General features: G+C 42.0%; 1 protein-coding gene across 5 annotated transcripts; it reads right to left on the bottom strand.

Moving 5' to 3' along the window:
• Nucleotides 1–1,434: 1,434 nt before the first annotated feature.
• LOC121089069 (elongation of very long chain fatty acids protein 4-like) lies at nucleotides 1,435–18,486 on the bottom strand. 5 transcript variants are annotated; one of them, XM_040595845.1, is made up of 9 exons: nucleotides 12,676–18,486; nucleotides 11,704–11,781; nucleotides 11,043–11,108; nucleotides 9,081–9,268; nucleotides 7,912–7,992; nucleotides 6,931–6,987; nucleotides 5,384–5,498; nucleotides 4,477–4,604; nucleotides 1,435–3,120 (listed from the first exon to the last, which is right to left on the bottom strand). In XM_040595845.1, exons 2-9 carry the CDS (start codon nucleotides 11,705–11,707, stop codon nucleotides 2,950–2,952), a joined length of 810 nt encoding a protein of 269 aa, XP_040451779.1. In that variant the 5' UTR covers nucleotides 11,708–11,781; nucleotides 12,676–18,486; the 3' UTR covers nucleotides 1,435–2,949. The 5 variants fall into 5 exon arrangements, with proteins under 5 accessions (XP_040451779.1, XP_040451778.1, XP_040451777.1 ...); XM_040595844.1 differs by having other exon boundaries at nucleotides 11,704–18,486; XM_040595843.1 differs by having other exon boundaries at nucleotides 11,043–11,781.
• Between the last annotated feature and the right edge of the window lie 725 nt (nucleotides 18,487–19,211).

The raw sequence follows: 19,211 nt of genomic DNA, 5'->3' as shown, positions 1-19,211 counted from the left end.
TGAGTGCTATCTGATGGAGCAAATAATCAAGACCTGCAGAGCCACTCAGCTATACCTATGCAATTTTATCTTCACTGCTAGTGCAAATACTCTCACAAGTGAATTTTGTTTGCATCGATGCTTTTGTAAGGGCCACGCTCCATACTAGTATCTATTTCTGTATGTAAAGCATGGTGGTTCTGGGCAAACTTAATTCCTTCTTATCATCCAACTGAAAATACTTCATTTTCATCCTATGGCTTTTGAAGTCACACTGAAAAAAAGCTCTTACCAATTCAAAAGGACAAGATCAGGCCCCTCACTCAGGCTATGAGAAAGAGGGACAGGAATAGATCGATCCAAGGTTGCATGTCTAGGACAAATAGTTACGGTGGCATGTGATCTAGGTGATCAGTCACTTCAAGCTGTCAGGTAGAATATTCATATTTTTGTATTTTGTTACAAACTACATGGCCAGTCACAGTTCCAGAATCCATTGCGGGAAGCTCTGTCATACACAGACACAAACTAAGCTGCATAGGATGCTTTAAAAAAAGCTAAATGACATGTTTACAAAGGTATATATTTTAAGAAGCAGTAGATTTGGAAAAACATTGAGTAAGCCAAATTTCATGTTCATTTCTAATTTTTTATCAGTCATGAATTATGAGTGAATCAAGGAAAATCAAAATACGGGATGCTTACTCTGGTATAAAATAAGTAGTGAAGTCCTTGAAATTAGTAACTACAATCTGAAAAAGCTTATGTGAGCAGAAACTGAGGTTGAGATCTACTCGTGATCCCCTCACATATAGGCAAAAGAGCTTAATTAATTAGATTTCTTTGTAAGTATAGATAATTCAGACGGCTGCAGGGAAGTATGCTCTACCATGAAACTAGGGAGCTAAACATACTGATGGTTTAAGCAGCACAGGGCCATAAGTGAATTATTAAGTGGACAGGAGTAATGAAACAGCTGTACTTGTATTAAGTCTTCAGTGCCGGAGAAGCCTCTGGGGAAACCTCAACATGAACGCGGTATGTTAGATACACAGCAGATTTTCTTTTTCCTGTCTTACCAAACAAAGGGAAGAATGGAGGACCCACCCAGAGGTTTATTATTTGAAGCTCTAACAAAACTAGCATTCTAGTATGCAAAGGCAGTACAACTTATATAGTAAGTAGTGTGGAAAACTATTTGACAGGAAGAAAACAAGCTAGCACATAGATGTAAAATAAGCCCTGGTTACTTTTCATAGTCACCAGTGAAAATCAGAAGAAAGACTACCCAAATTAAAAGAATGACATTTATGATGTGTCATAGTGGTAATGTAAGCAAATCCTTTGTGTATGTGTGTGACGGTAAGGAGGGCAAGGAATGGAAGACAACTTTTTTATCTTATGCATGTGCATGTAGTAGCTAAAGGAGAGGTTTGGCATATGAACACAGACCAGTAATGAACAAGTTGTGTTTATTTTGCATAACCAGATTGGTATAGAGCATAATTATTTATTTTTTGTGTGTGTGTACATCCGTTTGCTAGGTTCAGGCTCGCATCTAATCCTCTGGACATTCCCAGAGGAGTTGGACTTCTTTACATTTGAGGTGAATTTGGCTTGGCAATGGCAATGCAGCATGTTACTAATTGTAATTCCCTCCTTCAAGAGCCTTGTATTTCAACTGTGAAAAAATCACTACTTCACAATACTTGTTTTAATCAACAGAGCTGAATGCAATAAATAAATACCACTTTGTAGTTTAAAACCTGAATTTAGGATTTTCAAAGCACTAGCAGATCAAAACTTTAACAGTATTTAACTGTCTGCAGGTGAATATAAATACCAAATTCTAGTTGTAATCGATTTAGGAGCAAAAAAGAAGCCAACAAGTGAGTGCTACAGTCAATGGAGCTATGCTCCTTTGCGCTAGCCAGTGGGTTGACTTTATACATTTTGTATTAATACTTGTACAACTAGTTAGTGGAGCTGGTTGCTTGTAGTGGCATAAAAATTTTTATTTGTAACAAGAGGCAAAATTTTGAAATAATAATAATAATATTATTAACAATAAAAACAAAGTAGAGTAAAAAAGTTATGAATAGGGAACCACAAATCTATTCTTTCTATTAAAAAATATGGCATCTATAAGGAGAGATTCCAAGTAGTCTTCATGCATTAAAAGCTCTCTATTGTTATGAGAGCAACCAAAGGCAAACAAGCATTCCAGAAAATGGTACATGATGTTTCTTACTGTATTAGTTTGTTACTTAAGGATGAAGGTGCTAATAATAATGCTTTCTTTAGCTTCAAAAGAGTGAAGGAACAGAGGCACCTGTCCAGATGGACAATGTAAAGACAAATTTCCTTCATGCTTATACTAATATAAAGTTAAACCATCAGGGCCATATAGCTGTAATTCACCCCAGTCCCAGGGGGAGCATCCTTAAGTGGAAAGGCTGGGATGCAGCATATAGGTCAGGGCATCCTGCAGTCTCAGTGAGTTCCTGGCTGATGCTGTTACCTGGACACTACTTTCAAGGTTGGAGACACCTGATCCTGCCTGATCTAGAACAGTAAAGCTGAAACAGTCTTATGAATGCGAAGAAACTCTCTACAGCCTAAGACATGACCAGGGAGTCATGGTTGGATGCTACATCTTGCAAACTGAGCTAACAGATGGAAGGTAAGGAGGAGATCTTTTGGTGCTAATTTCACAAAGGCTGCTATGCTGATGACTACTTGGCTTGGCTTTGCATCAGCTTAATTAAGTGTGCTCCCCAGTACCTTAAACCCTGAGTTTATGTCATTCTTTTTTTCTCCCTAACTTGAGATATTGGAAGGCAACTGTGAGTCTGCACACGTGAGCCTCACACGCACTCCCCAAATAAGTTTTCTTCATCCAATCATTTTAGAAGCAGCAGAAAATGTGCAAGTTCATCAGACGGTGCTCACTTTCCTCTTTGATTTTCTTTAAGTCAGCTTCTCCTGCTTTCCCCTAATGTAGGTCCGGTAGTAGAAGTGTAGGAAGAGAGCAATGAGGCTGAGAATGTAGAGGAAGACTGCAGCATTGAAGCCATCAGGGAAGGGACATTCTGTGAAGAGGTTGTAAGAAGAATGAGCAGCAATGGCCACAAACTGGCACTGGAAGAGGGGGAAAAAAGAAGCAGCCAGATTAAGGAACCTACATAAGACATATATCAACTGACCATTAGGGACATCTTAAAAGAGTATCACAATATACTAGTAGTGTCCCCAACCCAGAGCATCACCTGCTTGCTTCTCCTGACACCTCTGAAAAACTTGTGCTTTGAGCCCAGCAGTGTTTTCCCAACATGAAGGGGTGTCACACATCCACCAAACACTGAGGCTTGCCCACTGCTGTAGGGAGCAGGTCTGGAATGCAGCTCTCCTGCCTAGGAGCAGGCAGACCACTGCCCTTGTGCCATTTCTCTGCCATGGGCCAGTAACAGAGATCTTGGAACATGGAAACTAAAGGTGGAAGACTCTTCCTCAGTGGTAATCAGATTACTATACCCATAATGATTTTGATTTGTATTTTATCTTGCAGAGAGGAACTAAAAATGCTACTTTTATTCATTCAAACATTAATCCTTTTAAAAAAAAATATTTTACTGTCACGTTGAAGCAATGAGTTCTACCTGGCAGAAGTATGTTAAATAAAAACTTATTTCCTGTGCTATATTTTGCACTACAAATACTTTTTCATCTCATGCAGCACTTTCTTTTTCTGCTTTCACCATTCAGGATAAATAAGAATTCCGGACCAGCCTTCAGTGCACCACTATTTTACATACACCTTATCTTTTCTTCCTTTTCTCTGGTAACTGCATACTTTTTGTTTGCATAATGTCTCTTTGTGTGTAATTAACTCTCACAAATGCCTAACTATAATCATTGTTCTTGTCTGGAACATTGTTTTTATGCTGTGTCTTTGCAAAGCCACAGGATTGTCAGGATTTGCCACCTCTTCAGAGATGAGGGAAAGAAAATCCCAAGGGATTTTCTTTTTTTTTAACTCGCCTCCATTTGCCTGCAGTATAGACATAATTTTCCTTTCTGAAGAAACAAAATGAGCTGCCCAAACTCCTGCCCTACCAAGAAGCCAAAGTTTCCCCAAGTTACTGCCCCACACCTCTCGAAACCAAGCTCTGTTTTCAGGGCTCCAGAGGGGAAAAGGCTACCGTATACAACAAAGAGAGAAATCTAGTTGTCAATTTTTCTCTCTCCTTCACATTACAAAGGTGGGGTCTTATTAGTTGATATGGTCAGTGAAAGCCTCTTGCTGGTTTTCTGAGTTATTCAAAGCAGGACACCAGTCAGTTCACCTCTCATAGTGGTACATGAGGACACCTGAGGACACTGTGATTTCCATAGCCAGCAAACAGAAGACTTGAGCCAGTAAGAGAACAGAGACAGACAGCAGGGGCCATCGCACCATCACACAAAGTACAGAGAGGAACACATGGAACTAATTACCAGCTGCATGATGGTTAGGTAACGCTTCCACCATAGGTAGCGATGCATCTGTGGTCCTAGGCTGGCCAGGGCGTAATAGCCATACATGAAGATGTGTACAAAGGAGTTTAACATTCCGATAAAGAAGGCTGAGGAGTAAAGAAGTCAGGATGAACAAGTCACACAAACATTTCAAGACTAACACTGTGATGAGTTCAGAGCCATTGTGATGATGCTTTCAAAATACATCATATCATCCCTACACGTGTACCTTCAGACTCTGCCTAGGAAGCAGGTAATATTCTCCCTTCTCCTTTCAGCATATATCCATCCTATATCTAGTGTTCAGAGACAGAGAAGAGCTTCAAAGGCAGATGAGAATACTACTTCTGACCTAAGTGTTTCATACCATTCTGGTGTTAAGGCCATGTAGCCAAAATGGCTTCCCAAAAAAGAATACCCCAGCGTCTTGTGTAGGGCCTACTACCTATAGTGGCCTAGTACTCAGGTGCTTCTCTTTTGGTGGAGCAAAAAGGAGAAGCAGCCCAGACACAGACCAGAAAGGGGAGTGAGGACTAAGCTGGACACAGTCAGAGCAGGAAATGGAGACCCAGGACCTGGGCTGCTGCACCAGGCCCAGCTGAATGTGGTCTGGGTGGAGATATACATAGACTTTGTATAGGATGTTACTGTTTCTGTTTGGCCACGTTCTGTGGGCACATTCTTATTCTGGATGAAGCCTGGATGAAGTGAACATAGCAGTCTAAATAGCCCAAAGAGCTGAGCAGATAGTATCAGCTGAAATGTACATTTCCCACACCTTTGGAGGCAGGTGAGCTTCCTACCTGCCAGTCAGCCCATCTGCATTGCTCATGCTATCTCCACAGCAAGAAGAAAACTGAATCACAAGGTGTCTCCAGAAACATACCTTGTCCTCCAGGCACGTATTTGACACCTGACCACCAGTTGAACAGCATAGTGCCATGATGGTACACGTGCAGAAAAGTCACCTGGTCTTGTTTCTTGCGCAGAATAAAGAAAACCTGAAAGAAGCCAGACAAAGGAAAATCTTGAGCTGTTGTGTTTAAAAAGAAGATTTTACAGTAGAAAACTGATAAAAAATAGTTAATGGTGATTCTGAATTTCCCAAACCCATTTCCTCTGCTCTTGACAAAAACTGGTGAAATTCAACACATGCCATAGATCTTGTATTATCTGGAATAGGGAGGAATTAGCAGGCAGATTTTTTTCCACAAAGCCCCAACTATTTTTCCTTTTGGATTCAGACCCAAGGCCCAAAGAGGACACATCTGAGACTCTGACTGAGCTTCCATACAATTTACAGCTGTGTGGGTCTGGTCCCTTTCAGGACATAGGTTAGATGTTTAACAATGCCAGACAATGATCTACAGAAAAAGTGCTGTGTTGAATGCCCAAACCCTTCTGAAATATGCATTAGTAAAGAGAATGTTTTTGGCAGATGTATACATGTCAGGTCACTGTATTTCAACGTGCACATGCAGACACACATAACAAAAAGTGAATCTGCTTTTCAGGGACTCAGGACGGGCAAAAAGCTGCTTTTCTTGCTGATGAAAACAGAGAGGATTGGTCAACCCAACGGCAACAGGCCTAGGAGGCCTCCACGTGACAATCCACTTTCAGTCAGTGTGTTGTCAACTTACACCTGAAAGAGCGAAGTCTTAGGCCAGGATACTGCTTCTCCTGCTGACCAAGCAGAGAGGTGGGATTCCCTTAGTTCAGTCATTTAGTTCATTTTTGAAATAGGAGAAGACCTGAAGACAAGCTATAAAATGGTACTGTCTTCAGGTGAATGTTCAGTCTAACGTAGGACACAAACCTTTAACCCACAACTTTGGGATAATCTGTGGTAGCAAAAAATGCCAGGACGCATACTTGTACATTTGCAGTTTCTTTACTGCCCAACTAACCACTGTTAGCCAGACAGGCAGGGGCAGATCCTGCCTGGCAGCCTTAATCAACTGGTAGCTGAGATATGGGGGGACCGTCGGGCAATAGCCAAGGTTAAAGCTTCTCCCCTAGCACTGTGGTCAGGAGGGAATGCCTGCCCGCAGGAAGGGTGCTAGGGAGCAAACTTGCAGCCACTGGGACAGAGGTGGTCAAACTGGACAGCAGTGATTCTTTTCTTCTGGAAAAGAGCTTTTGAGGAAGCCTAGTGGCATGATATCCAGTGGTGGTGCTGGACTCTTGCAGGCCAAACGCTGTCAAAAACCAGCACGCTGAAGCTAATCCCTCTTCTTTAACAGTATCAGCCGTATTCCCACAAACAGGCAGAGCAGAACACATGAAAACAGCATTTACTGAAAAGCGTCAACCAAATCAATACAGGATCAACTGAGGACGTTAGCTTCTGGCACCCTGCCCTTTTCTGACAAGGAAGTGATTTATTTACAGCATCAGTCCCACTGTGCAAGCGAGCTGAGCCCTCCTTACCGTATCAAGCAGCTCGATGACTTTGGAGAAGAAGAACCACCAACACACTCTTGCCATCTGCCGGGCAGCACAAGGAAACGCTGTTAGACCTCAAAGCAAAACCATCGCTCAGTCTCACTGCCTGAGATTTCCAGCTGTGCGCTGGGTGAACGCTGCCCACCAGGGATCGACCGCAAAGGGCAAAAACTAAGGGACTCTTTTACAGCTACTGCTTTTTCTTTTTTGTTGTTTGTTTGGTTGGTCTTGTTTTATTTTTTGCTGATCTGGGGCGTGGAAAGGCATTCAGGGTTGCTTTGGCTGGTCAGATGATTGGTTTGCTAAGTTGCTTGCTCTTTGATGAGGCAAGGTTGAGCTGCTCAGAAAATGTTCTAGCCTAAGGACAAGTATCTGAAAACCTGAAAAGAAATATCCGTGCTTGCATCTGTTCAAAGCCTGGTTATATCCGGAGCCAAAGCAGAATAGCTCTGAATTCAAACAGAAAAAACTCATGCAGCATTTTGAAAAGCTGAAGTTGGTGGGACACCCCCACCCGCAGTTATGACCAGACAAGGAACAGTTTTAGCTAAATCCCTCTGCTAAAAGAAATGTTGAGTAAGGTTTGTCACGTGAAGCTGAGTATATAAAAATTTGTTTTCTTGTTGACAGTGATCACCCAGAATCCTTATATAGTCAATGGAATGAGTCACATATATTTCAGAGGTAATTTGCAATATCTATACTAGAAATCTGTCTTCAGATGATTGGATCACCCTGTCTCCCTCGAAGAGGAAACTTAGATGGCTATGTTGACTGAGATGATTAATTTATAGACAACTAAAGCGAAATGCAACTGTTGAAGCAATCAATTTGCTGAAATAGGTTTGCAAGCAACAAACTGGAGTACAAGCCTTCTTAGGCATGCAAATTGCTATTTATAAGCAAAACAATCTGCATACCCACAGGTGAAGCTAGGCCTAAGGCAAGTTTTGCATAGAACTGTACCCTCATTCCTAGTTCACTTTGGCTGTAATCCACTGGCTGACACAGGTAGCTGTAGTCATCCAAGATTGAAGTTGCCAGGAACTGAAACAAAAGAAAAGCAATAGAGATCCATTTTCTTTTCGACACCATCGGTTCTAAAAGATGTGCATATTAATGCTAAGGTAATGGGGTCTTAATCTGCTAGTCACTGACAGAAAATCTATGCAATTTATACAGCTGAGCAAATATTAAAAACCTAAAACAAAGCACATCCTTACTGGAATCTGAAAAAAGAAAATTCAGTCTGGGCATATTTGTAACTCTTTGTGTAACCACTGGAGTGCTCAAAAATGCTTCAGCAGGAATAGTGAATTCTAGGCTTCAGAATCTCTCTGAAAATACACTGTTTTCCTTTGCAAAGATTCCATACTGTTTTGTTTTGGCTGGTTGCATTTGACAATTAATTGGAATGCCAAAACCTGGACCAAGTAACCAGTATAACTCAGCAACAAAGCACAGACAAGCAATTTTCACACCTGTCCTCAGATCAAGTAGTAATTGTTCAAAAAAAAAAATATGCAATTTGCTTTAACTAAATGCAACAATTGTATTATAAACTAAAAGGGCAAAACTGTTGACAACATGCTTTTCAAACCTATTCAGCCACATTCCCTTGAAGAGTTTTCAGCAGCCTATATGAACTAGGGAACGGCTTGTAGAAAGACTTATGCACTGAGAACAAGCAGAAAACAGCGTCGGCAGTACTCTCGGCAGCAGGAAGCTGCAGTGTGCTTGGCACTCCTGGAGAGGACTGCGTAAGTCTAGAAAAGCAGTTCTTATTCTCGGAGACGTGGCCCTCACCAGCCAGACCCAAGACAAAATGAGGAGGTTCCACGTCCTCTGTACGCTCTTTGTCTATGGGGGAGATCTCAGCTTTCAACTTGTCCATCCAGGAACCTTCCAATGTAAATTTTATTAATGAGAGGAAGATCGAGAAATGGGAGGAAATGAGGTATGCTTCGGAAATAACACTTTCAACAGAGCAATACTGCTCCTCTTGTGGTATAATAGACATGTCGAAGTTAGCTCTCACTCCCTTCATTACAGTCCATCAACAAAAGCCATTGAAAAGGTTCTGGCATTCAACCACTTCCCAGATGCTTACCTAGGATCCAATCCTGTCTCCTCACCTCGTAAAACATGTAGCTTGATAATGTCATCATGGTTAGATTGTAGGCAATCAGCAGGCCTCGCAGCTTCAGCGGTTTCCGTCGACGCATGTAGAAGGGCCCCAGTGCCACGACAAAGAGGTAGGAGGCAAAGAGAAGTGTGACTGGAAGTGGAGAGTGGACCAGGGGCCACGGGTCCGTCCTTGGATCTGAAAAGCAAAACACACAGCCAAAGATGGCAGATCCCGCACACTGGATGGCAAATACATTTAGTTACTTCCCTTCTGCATGCTTTCCAGCAAAAAGAAAATTGGTATCTTGTGTCTGTACAAAACAGTACCACAGTCCCTCTTGTACCCTGGAGCTGTGTGTACCAGACTCTGCTGAAAGGCTTTGGAATAGCATTCGGGTTGGGACTGTAGTACTAGAATACTGCTCTGCTGAGCACCAGCCTTCTACAGCACAGCAGAGAACAGACCTTTCCTGTCTTGAGCTGGAGCCCCCACCACAGGCTGCAAGACTGTCCCACACACGGGCTAACGAAGTTCAAGACATACGCAGCAGGGATTCGCAGAACAAACCCATCCGTTTCTGGCTCTTCAGGAATGTAAATCTTGACAGCTAAATAATAAAATTGTTTCAGTCACTGGTGCTATTTCCTCCCTGCCCCACAATACTCAGGATATCTGAAATTCTCCACATTCATTTTTATATCTACTCACAGGGTGGACTCTCTTAAAAGCATGCCATTTCACTAGAAAATGACAAAACACTTCTCCCTGCCAAAAATGCTCTTTAGTCCTACAGCAAAGGGAAGCTCAAAAGATTTTCTGTCATGTCACCTCCTAATCCTGCCTCATCCCTGATCATATCATATTGCAGGATACATTACATCTGCAAAAATGTCCCAGTTCCCATTCATGCTTTCTTCCTATTCCCATTGTGGTCACTGCTCTGCTAAACCCCTTCAGCATCTCCCTTTGCTTCCTGACCTGCCAGTTCCAAGCCCCAGATCCCTCTCACGGTTCTAGTCCTGGGTTCCTTGCAAAAGTCCTCTATTGAATTTTAGTCCTTGGCTCACTGGTGAGTCTGTGGGCCTCAAGGTTTGTTTTTTGGTGGTTTTTTTTTCAAATGCCATCCCTGTCTACATTACACTGTTAAGCCCCATCCCTTCTAAACCTCCCAGTTCTTTAGTATTCCTGTTATGGGCTTTGCCAAGAGCTCTGATATTCCACTTCTGGATTTAACAGTCCATCAGAGGTCCTGAATCCCAATTTAGACTCTTCTGAAATTCAAGTCCTGAAACATTGACAGCCTGAGCACTATGCCCCAAGTCCTTCTCCTGTCAAAGCCACCATGCAGGCCTTCCATTCTACCTTCATTCCACTTTGTTGGCGTTTCCTTACATCTGGGGATCCAACAGAGCCCTGTGGGACCAAATGGACCTGCAGAACCTCTAGCTATTGAAGATCTGCAGTCTCCTATAACTGCAAAATGTCAGATCTCAAACACTGAGGAGTAGTTTCTGTCAATATTTCATTTGATAATAGGTTTTGCTGGCTTCACAATGAGTTTAAACCTCAAAGTATTACCTCTTTGGTCTACTAAGCTTTCCCATGACACATGAATATGGATTTTTAAAATTCCACTTTCTTTAATATTCCAGACTTAAGGCAATCCTGAGCACATATTGCTCATCATCCTGTCAAAGCCTGTTGCACATTGAACAGAAAGCTGCTGAGAGTTCCCAACCATGGAAATCGGAAATCCCCCATCCCTTCATTCCTTACCGTGATCCAGCTGGAGTGTCCCTGAGATATATTTCAAGACTTAAGGGAAGTTCATGATTATGGAGAAGGAAAAGTGAAAATCTGCTTAGTCAAAAAAAATGTAGGCTCACAGGATCCTGTTCCTTCTAGGTTTGTTCTTCATGATAATGCTATTTATGTGGAAATTTCTATTTAAGACAGTATCTCTACCTACCTCCACTTTCAAGGACCCAATTGTAGAATTCCTGAGTTTTTTGCCAAGTTGAAGCCATCACAAGTTCTGGAAAGAAATTAAAAATTAGCATCCCCTGGATGAGATTAAGCCCATTGATCCTAGCCTTGACTGAGTCTTAAATAAGGAGGCTCCTTAGACAAAGACTCGGGACTACAGCTAATGAAAAGAAAATAGTTTGTTTTCTGTAGAAATTTAAATTTTGGACCAGGATTACAGTCATGTTTAAAAAAGGAAGGAAGAGAACCCTCCTTTAATGATTAGCTATTTAACTTCTATTTCCAGATTTTGATATTTTGTTGACGTTCACCTCTAAAAATACTCTGATCAGCTGCATGTGAGATACCAGAGCCAGGAGCTCTGTGTACCATGTTGGGAAATCAATCACGTGATACTTTTTCTAAAGCAGTGTAGGCACAACACTTCTGCAAGGACACACACCAGCAGGCATAACGGCATCCTCTGCAGGCATTCTTGGAGATTCACCATGTTAGCAGGCAGTTTGGGATTACTTCAGTACTGCTGCAACTCTACAGATGTTAACTGAGCTATGTTGGTTATTTGGCTTTCTGAGGCCCAGTTTATACATTAAGTTTGTTTATCTTGTATATATTCTATAATACAGTATATTAAAGTAGAATACTCATATATAATATGATGTTCCTCCTCTTCCCTTCTTTCCTTTAGCAGGAGACCTTTCCAAGGGCATTCAGAAGTTCACCTAGAAAACACTTTACTGCAGTTACTTTGAACAGCTTGTGTTATCTGCCTTACTTCTCCCCACCAGCAAATGCACAGGACCAGCTTTCTCCCAGTTTCATCTCCTCCTGGTACTGAGAAAAGCACATTTTCTCCTTTGGCTCCTCATAGGCTGCTGGGTATAAAAGTACCCACACCTGCTCTGGACCTGTCCCCTACTCTCCTGTGTCCATCGGGTCCCTGCAGCACAGTAGTTTGTGCATCACGTGGCAGGGAAAGCTGTAGCCTAATGTAAGGCTTCTTACACTCATATAAATTTGTTTTAAGGAGCCTTATGAATATGAAAGGCTTAATACCCAGACCATATAGTTCTGCTGGAACTACAAACGCATAAAGCGTGCCTTGCACTGTTTACCAACTGTATTTTAACTTTACACATCTGGATAAAACGTATTAAAATTAACAAGGCTTTGCTGTGTCCCAGCTGTATACAGATGTACTCTGGAGAAACATACCAAGCAACATGACTTGCTGTAGCTTCACCTCCCTGTCTGCAGACCTCACAGCCTGGTGACAGAAGCATACTTGCACAAATTTCTCTCCTGCTGTCAATCATTGCAGTCAAACTCCTTTTTGGTGTGTTTCTCTGACACATACCCGAGACCCTCAGCACAAGCACCGCTCACACACAACCTGACACAGACACCCCCACGCCCTCATAATCTGGGCAGAATCTGCCAGCAGAGAGATTAGTCGGTGATTATCAGCTGGCTCAGAGTCAATCCAGCAGGGATTTCACGCGGTTACATGCCCTCAGACAATCCACACCCATTCCAGCTCACTCCACTGCCTTTGCTTCCCCTGAACCGACAGCCTGTGGTGGACGGGCAAACCCAGGAGGCATGATCAGACTTACCCCAGCAGTGCAGCTGGCTTTGTGCCTCCCTTTCTTCAGGGGTGTCCTCAGCACGCAGCCGCCGCTCCTCTCACTGTGGGCACACGTGGCAGGCAGCAAAACAAGAAGCTGCGAGAGTGTGTGCCATTAAGCAGGTGTTGTTCTCGGCTTTCTTCTCCGCAAGAGAGGTGAGTACATCACCTGCTGGGTCTCATGCAGATGTGGTGGATCTTCACGCCTCTTAAGCACGATTCATAGCCTCCCAGTGGTACCCATCACAAAACCACCGCGAGCTGCAGGCACCCTGGCGTGGTGTTGTTCCGTAACTTTGCCAGAGAGGAGGTTACATCACATACTCCTCCCCCTCCTGCTCTTGCCTCTCCCCACATGATTTATCAGATTAGGGGACTACAAAGAGGAGGAAAATGAATGCGGAAGAGGACTGGGATTCCACAGGAGAGAACCGCTGACCAGTAGTGTCACCCTTGGGAGCCTGGCCAAGTAGGAACCAGCCCAGCATTTCTTCTGCAGGTTTCTTTAGGACATGTTACAACAGCTTTGCAAACAGTCAAAGGTGAGGAATCATGCCAGGGAAAGACCCTGGAAAACAATCTGTTTGGAACACTCCTTCAGCCCATCACAATGGGCTGTCAATGAGATTTTTGTGTGCTCAAAATATGTCCAAACCATAAAATGAGGGAGCAAAGAACAGTGGGAACACCCGCCCACCCACTCACTCAGGGAAGGCAGAGCAAACTCAGATGGAGTCACCCCCTCATATCCAGTCTCTGTCCCTGTGGGAGTCACTTTTACTGTTTTTAAAGATATATGAAAAAAAAAATTGAGGAGTTTCACAGTGATACAAAGGTTCCCCCTCTGTGACCTCCATCAACCATATCAAGGAAACACACGCAGAGCCTTAGCCAGCAGTGGCTCCAGTCAGAAATTGCAGTGCATGTGATTCAGTCCCATGTGTGGGTACCAATGCAGAACCAGCACCCTGGCCCCATCCCACCAAGAAACAACGCAAAGCCAAGCGATGGCGTTCTGCTTGGTCATCTGAGGTGTACCTGCACCTGGGGGGCAGCTACGCCCTCTTTTTTTCCCAGTGGGCACAGTTATTAGCAGAACTCTGGAAAAAGAGGGTAGCATCATAGCTTGTACCACTGCATTGTGTCTGTCACCATATATATCACAAGCACTTCTGAAGGGGAAAACAGCAAAGATTAGCTTTCGAAAGCAGGATAATTAGACATACTATGTGGTGGCAGTTTTTCATTGAAACACGTCACTGTTGATGCTGCTGGTGTTTCCATCATGTGGGGAAACGATGAAAGAAATTAAACAGATACTATTGGAGAAGGTGATTTAGGGTGCAGGCTTTGCGTTTTGGGGGTGGGAGGGTCAGAAGGTCAACCCAGTTTAGGAGAAGGTTTGACTGACCTTTGGTATCATATTGGGGGATATTTTGTTGATCCAGGATGCTGGATGAATCCAGCAGATTCAAGTTCAGGGAGACAATGATAGTGAACTTTACATACCATTTTTTGCAGATTTCCTAAAAAAGCCCTTTCTCAAAGTTTTTAGTTACTCATTATCCAACAGGTTTCATTTCAAAAGTTTTGGTGCCCAAGTCCTTAAAAAGGTTTGGTGATTTATCTGTGTGAATCACTGGAGATAATAAATCAGACCAGCCCTTTCTATCTGTCTATTATGTGTAGATGGGAATGTATTTTATTACTTCCATCTGGTAACTTTAAGTAGTATTTGTTGAGATATTTATATTGATGTTTAATATTCAGAATTATAGGCACAAAATTTTCCATCAAACTTTTTTACCCTGATGAAAAATAATCAGCTGAAGTTAATTTTTCATAAACACATTTCATTTGGGACAAAGTATTTTGTTGTTCATGTAAATTGAAATAAAAAAAAAAAAAACAACCATGAGGCATATTTCATTTTTTGAAACCTGCCCTGTTCCTGAAGTGTTCCCAGTGGTACTGTTGCAGGTGTTCACTAGCACGGCTGGCAGATGGAGAGATGACATCAGTAACATGGTACTTTTACACTCTGGGAATGGGTGTGCTTTGATGGATGTCAGTACAACTGTGAGGGCAGTTCTGTGGGGACCACACACAAAAGCTGTTGGGGCTTTCAGTTTCAGCAAACACTCAGTAGAAAAAAAATATGGCTCCTTCACTGAAATAGTATTAGGGAAGCTCTGAATGCCAAAGTGAATTGGCATTTTTCATTCAATGACTTGTCAAGAAAAAAGGGTATTGCAGGAACATGGATTACAGCCGTAGTAATACGCAACTCAGTTATGTACAATATGTGACAGCTTGACAAGTCAATTAGAGATCTAAATGATTGCATATTCTAATTTAAAAACTGGACATCTCCTGCATACAACATGGGTGTTTGCCACAAAATCATTATCAATAACAAATACCAACAGTAAACCAGTTCTGAGAGCTTCTGAACGATGCAGGTCTTGTTATTTGGTCCTCTGCTGTTGCTTCCAAACAAAACTATACTAAAAGCACAAACTAACAAAACAGACCTGTTTCAATACTTGAGAAAGATGAGGAGCAGCTTCATCTGGATATCCAGGCTATGTTATAGTGATGCTCTCAACACCACACCAGAGGCTTATCAGATCTGGCAGGTCTCTGTGCTTTGCTTTTCCTACCTACATTCCATACGAAAGAGATGTACTGTGGCACATATCTGAAGTCCGAAATCTAATGAGTTCTAACCTCATCTCTTGTAGCAATGTTCTTTGTAGCTGTCATCAATTTAAATAATTCACTTAGATCAAAATTGCTTACCCACCTAGAAAGTTTCTTTTACTTTAGATAAAATTGCTTGAAAAATGAGAACAGCTTCTTGCTCTTAATCAAGCTGTTACATAAAATTTAATACTTAACTTTTTCTTTTCTGATCTTTAAACCATTAGTAGGTTCTTATTTCAGTTATCCACTGAATCCAGGGCAAGTCCTACAGGGCAGGAAAGTCTCAGATACAGTACCACATTTATGCTGAATTCCAGTGTGACAAAGGTATAAGCCATGCTCATACAACACCAATAAGCAACAACAAATCTGCCTGAAAAAAAATTACTAAGCTTACCAATCAAGCAAAACTACTTTCTTGATCAGCTTTTAAACTGCAGGGATACATGGGGTGACAGTGAAAGCACTGAAAGACAAGATCTCTTCTGCAGCAGAACACACCTTCAAGTGGTATCACCAAATCAACAAAACACCAAATAATAGCAGCAGGAATTTCAAGCTGGGTCAAAGAATATCTAACCGGTAAGGCCCCACAACCTTAACTACCAGCAAGCACCTAAAGATCCGAGGTGGCCAGATGCCTTTTAGAAGTTGCATATACCTGGCCCTTGGAAAACCTGAATCACATCAAATGAACTTCATATGCAATTTAACTGAACCAAACCTCTCAAGTGTTTTATCCATACAGATATTCATATGCAGTGTTTTATATGCAGATATTTTAAATAACTTGTAATTCATGTATGAAACTTATGCCACCTGACCAGAGATGAAGTCCAAAGGAAGATGTGCACCACTAGTTTGCAGCATACAGCTCAGGTGGCCCTTTCCTGATCAGCTTCATCTGGCATGGAGGGTCCTGGAGCTGGAGAAAGGCTTCAATAAGACGCAAATGTCAGAGCTGTGGATGCCACAGCACAAGAAGAAAGGTGAAAAACCCCAAATTTCTTATTCAGCTCATATTCATCTTATTCATCTGCATTCCTGCTAAATAAGGTTTAAACAAGTATACCTAAATCATGAGAAGTTCAAGGACAGGATCATATTCTCAATACTACCAGCAGATGAAGCACTACCTTGCTCCTTGGAAAGACAGTCCTCCAAAGAAAGCTCTGAACTTCTGAAATAGCATCTTCATGAATATGTTTGTTGAAAGAGGTTCATGTAATCTCCCTTACTTCATGCTCTTTAACAATAACATCAGCTTTGAATTGCTAACAACAGAAATAAATAACAGCTGGTTTTATGAGTACTCTCTCAACAATGGGTAACATAATAATAGATGTTTTTACAGCAATAGAATTTCCTACGAATAATAATTGAATGACTCTGTTTTGCTAATATGCAATTACCAGCTCACATATGTTTCTGCAGAAATACAGTGATTTCAGGTGACAATCAACCATCATTAAACACTTTGAAAATCTAACCAGATTTTCCAGTATATTTTAGGTCTAGTCCACGAAGCTCTTGCGCATGAAAAAATCCAAACTCATATCTATTTAGAGCAAACAGAATCTCTTAAGATGCACAGTGAAGCAGTTGAAGGAAGAAGCTCCTGCTGGCACAGGGATTCTGTTTCTTGATTGCCTCACTTATACGCCATGCAACCAATTGCACAGACCTCGGAAGGTTTAGCACAGACTACAAGAAGCAAGGTTTTGGCAGAGGTACTGAACAGCCTACCTCTATGCATAGGACTGGAAGGTTACAGCAGCTCTTGTGTAAATTATGGTGTTGAAAACCAGAATTTTAATTTTACCAGCACAGATTTTTCAGCTTAATTATTCTGCATACAATATATGAAGTATACTCTGTGGTCCCAGAAAAGTCATTCAACCTCTCTGTGCCTCACTTCCCAAATCTGTAAAATTGAAGGAAAAGTTGCTTATCTCACAGGAGTGTGGTGAAGGTGACCTGCAGTTAAGCATACAGCCATGTCAGCTATAATTCACCCATTTGGGTGCAAGACAAGGGTTCTGCTTCTGGCTCCAAGGCCATTATTGTGACCTTGGGCAAGTGATTTTAGGTGGGAATCATCTTAGAAGACACCCAAATTTTACATGTCTACATCTAATTTTGCTTCTATTATATGTAGGGAGCTGTCCAGACGGATTCAGCTGCCCACACATAGGGACATTCAGGGTGCCCTAAGGCATCTCACCTGACCTCCTGCTGCTCCAGTAGGCAAAGGATTCCTGCAGGTTCTGTGCTGTATCTGTGAGCTCCACATGGATATCAGAGCTATCTTAAAGCATCTCCAGTGGCACTAGATACCTATGTATCAGCATGTGAAATGAGTCCTCTTTGCTTCTATACCCACCGTTTGTCAGTCTTGCCTACTTACTTGACCAGTTTTTTGAGGTAAGAATCTCATTATGTACTTTTGTGACTAAGCCGCAGTCTTGGTTGTAGGAGCCAGAAACAGCCCTCCAGAAACACATTCCCAATCAAATTCTAGGCCTAGAAAACTCAGAAACCTTTGACATTCATCTCAAAATCTACTGACTATTCATCATGTCTTGAATCAGTATTGTTTCAGAGTTTATTGTGACTCGTAAAGAGAAGTGACTTAATGCTGATCCCAAATGTCATTCAAAAACCTCCCAGAAATGAGCTCAAAATTATATCTTGACCAATCAAGTAATAACAGCCTCATAAAAGCCCTTGCAGCCTTTAGGGATCGTGATAGAAACAAGGTTTTTATGCTACAGTCTTGGCCAGAAGTGAGAAGCCACAAGAAAGAAAAGGTGGAGCTGATGAGCTTTTATTTAGACATCAGGTTGGGAATCATCTCACCTAGCTTTATATGCCCAGTTCTGAACTGGAGACTCCAAGACCCAGGAACAGTTGCACAGAGAAACAGGATCCTCTAGTAACCTCCTTATCTGCCATAAGTTGTCAGTCTTAGAAAGGGCTGTCTGGACTTGCCCCTCCCTCTGAATTTGCTATAGAAAGAGTCACTGATGATGAACTCTCAGTCAGAGAAATAAAATTGGAGGGAGGAATCCCAAACCAAGGGATGCCAGGAATATTGTTCCAGTCCCAGATACCTACAAAGCACACGGAATGAACTAGCTTGCTCAAAGCCTGTGCTATAAGCAGCATGTGAGTCTCCAAAACCAGATGTCACAGCATTTACAACATGCACGAGCCATACATACATACATTTAATTGCTGCTGCAGTAGCGTAGTATCCACGTAATAAGGCTACAGTGCTGTGGTTGTCTGATCTGGAATGATGACCCCTGTCTCTTGTATTCCCATCAAGGGAATACAAAACCTTTATAAACCTCTCTCTTTGCAATATTTCAATGTTTCAGTTCTTTTGAGAATTTTCCTCTTCCATTTCACTCCCACACAAAACCACCAACAGCACTGAACTGAGAAATTAATTCTGACCAGCTGTTCCTATCGAAGGGAAAGTACATAACAGTACTTGTCACTGAACATCCATTGCTGTTGGAGAAGGGATTTTTTTTCCTGCGTGTACCCTGCCTTCTGATATTCCTCCACTATATGCACCTAGCTGATCAAACATGTCAGTCATACTAGATGCTACTTCAGAGGCTGAAGAGAGATATAAATGGTGCATATATTTTGTGCAGGCCACTTAGAAATGACCGGGGTTCCCACTACAGGAAAGAGGATGCTCTTGCAATTGAAATGCTGTCACTAAAAGCAAATAATGTGTACTCTGGTTTTGAAATCAGATGCTCTGAATTACCACACCAACATCTATCAGTCTCATGGGGATTC

This window comes from Falco naumanni, chromosome 5, assembly GCF_017639655.2.
Source record: "Falco naumanni isolate bFalNau1 chromosome 5, bFalNau1.pat, whole genome shotgun sequence".
In the NCBI taxonomy this organism is placed as follows: Eukaryota; Metazoa; Chordata; class Aves; order Falconiformes; family Falconidae; genus Falco; species Falco naumanni.
Note: the sequence above shows the minus strand (reverse complement) of the source record. Positions and strands in the feature narration are given on the sequence as shown.

What these genes read in the sequence shown, in the direction of transcription:
- LOC121089069 (XM_040595842.1), bottom strand. Translation starts at nt 11,133, where the DNA reads ATGCTAATTTTTAATTTCTTTCCAGAACTTGTGATGGCTTCAACTTGG. An exon ending in CAAGCTACATGTTTTACGAG is followed by an intron (nt 7,993 to 9,080) that starts GTGAGGAGACAG and finishes CTTTTGTTTCAG; the next exon opens with TTCCTGGCAACTTCAATCTT. An exon ending in TCATCGAGCTGCTTGATACG is followed by an intron (nt 5,499 to 6,930) that starts GTAAGGAGGGCT and finishes GGCTTCTTTCAG; the next exon opens with GTTTTCTTTATTCTGCGCAA.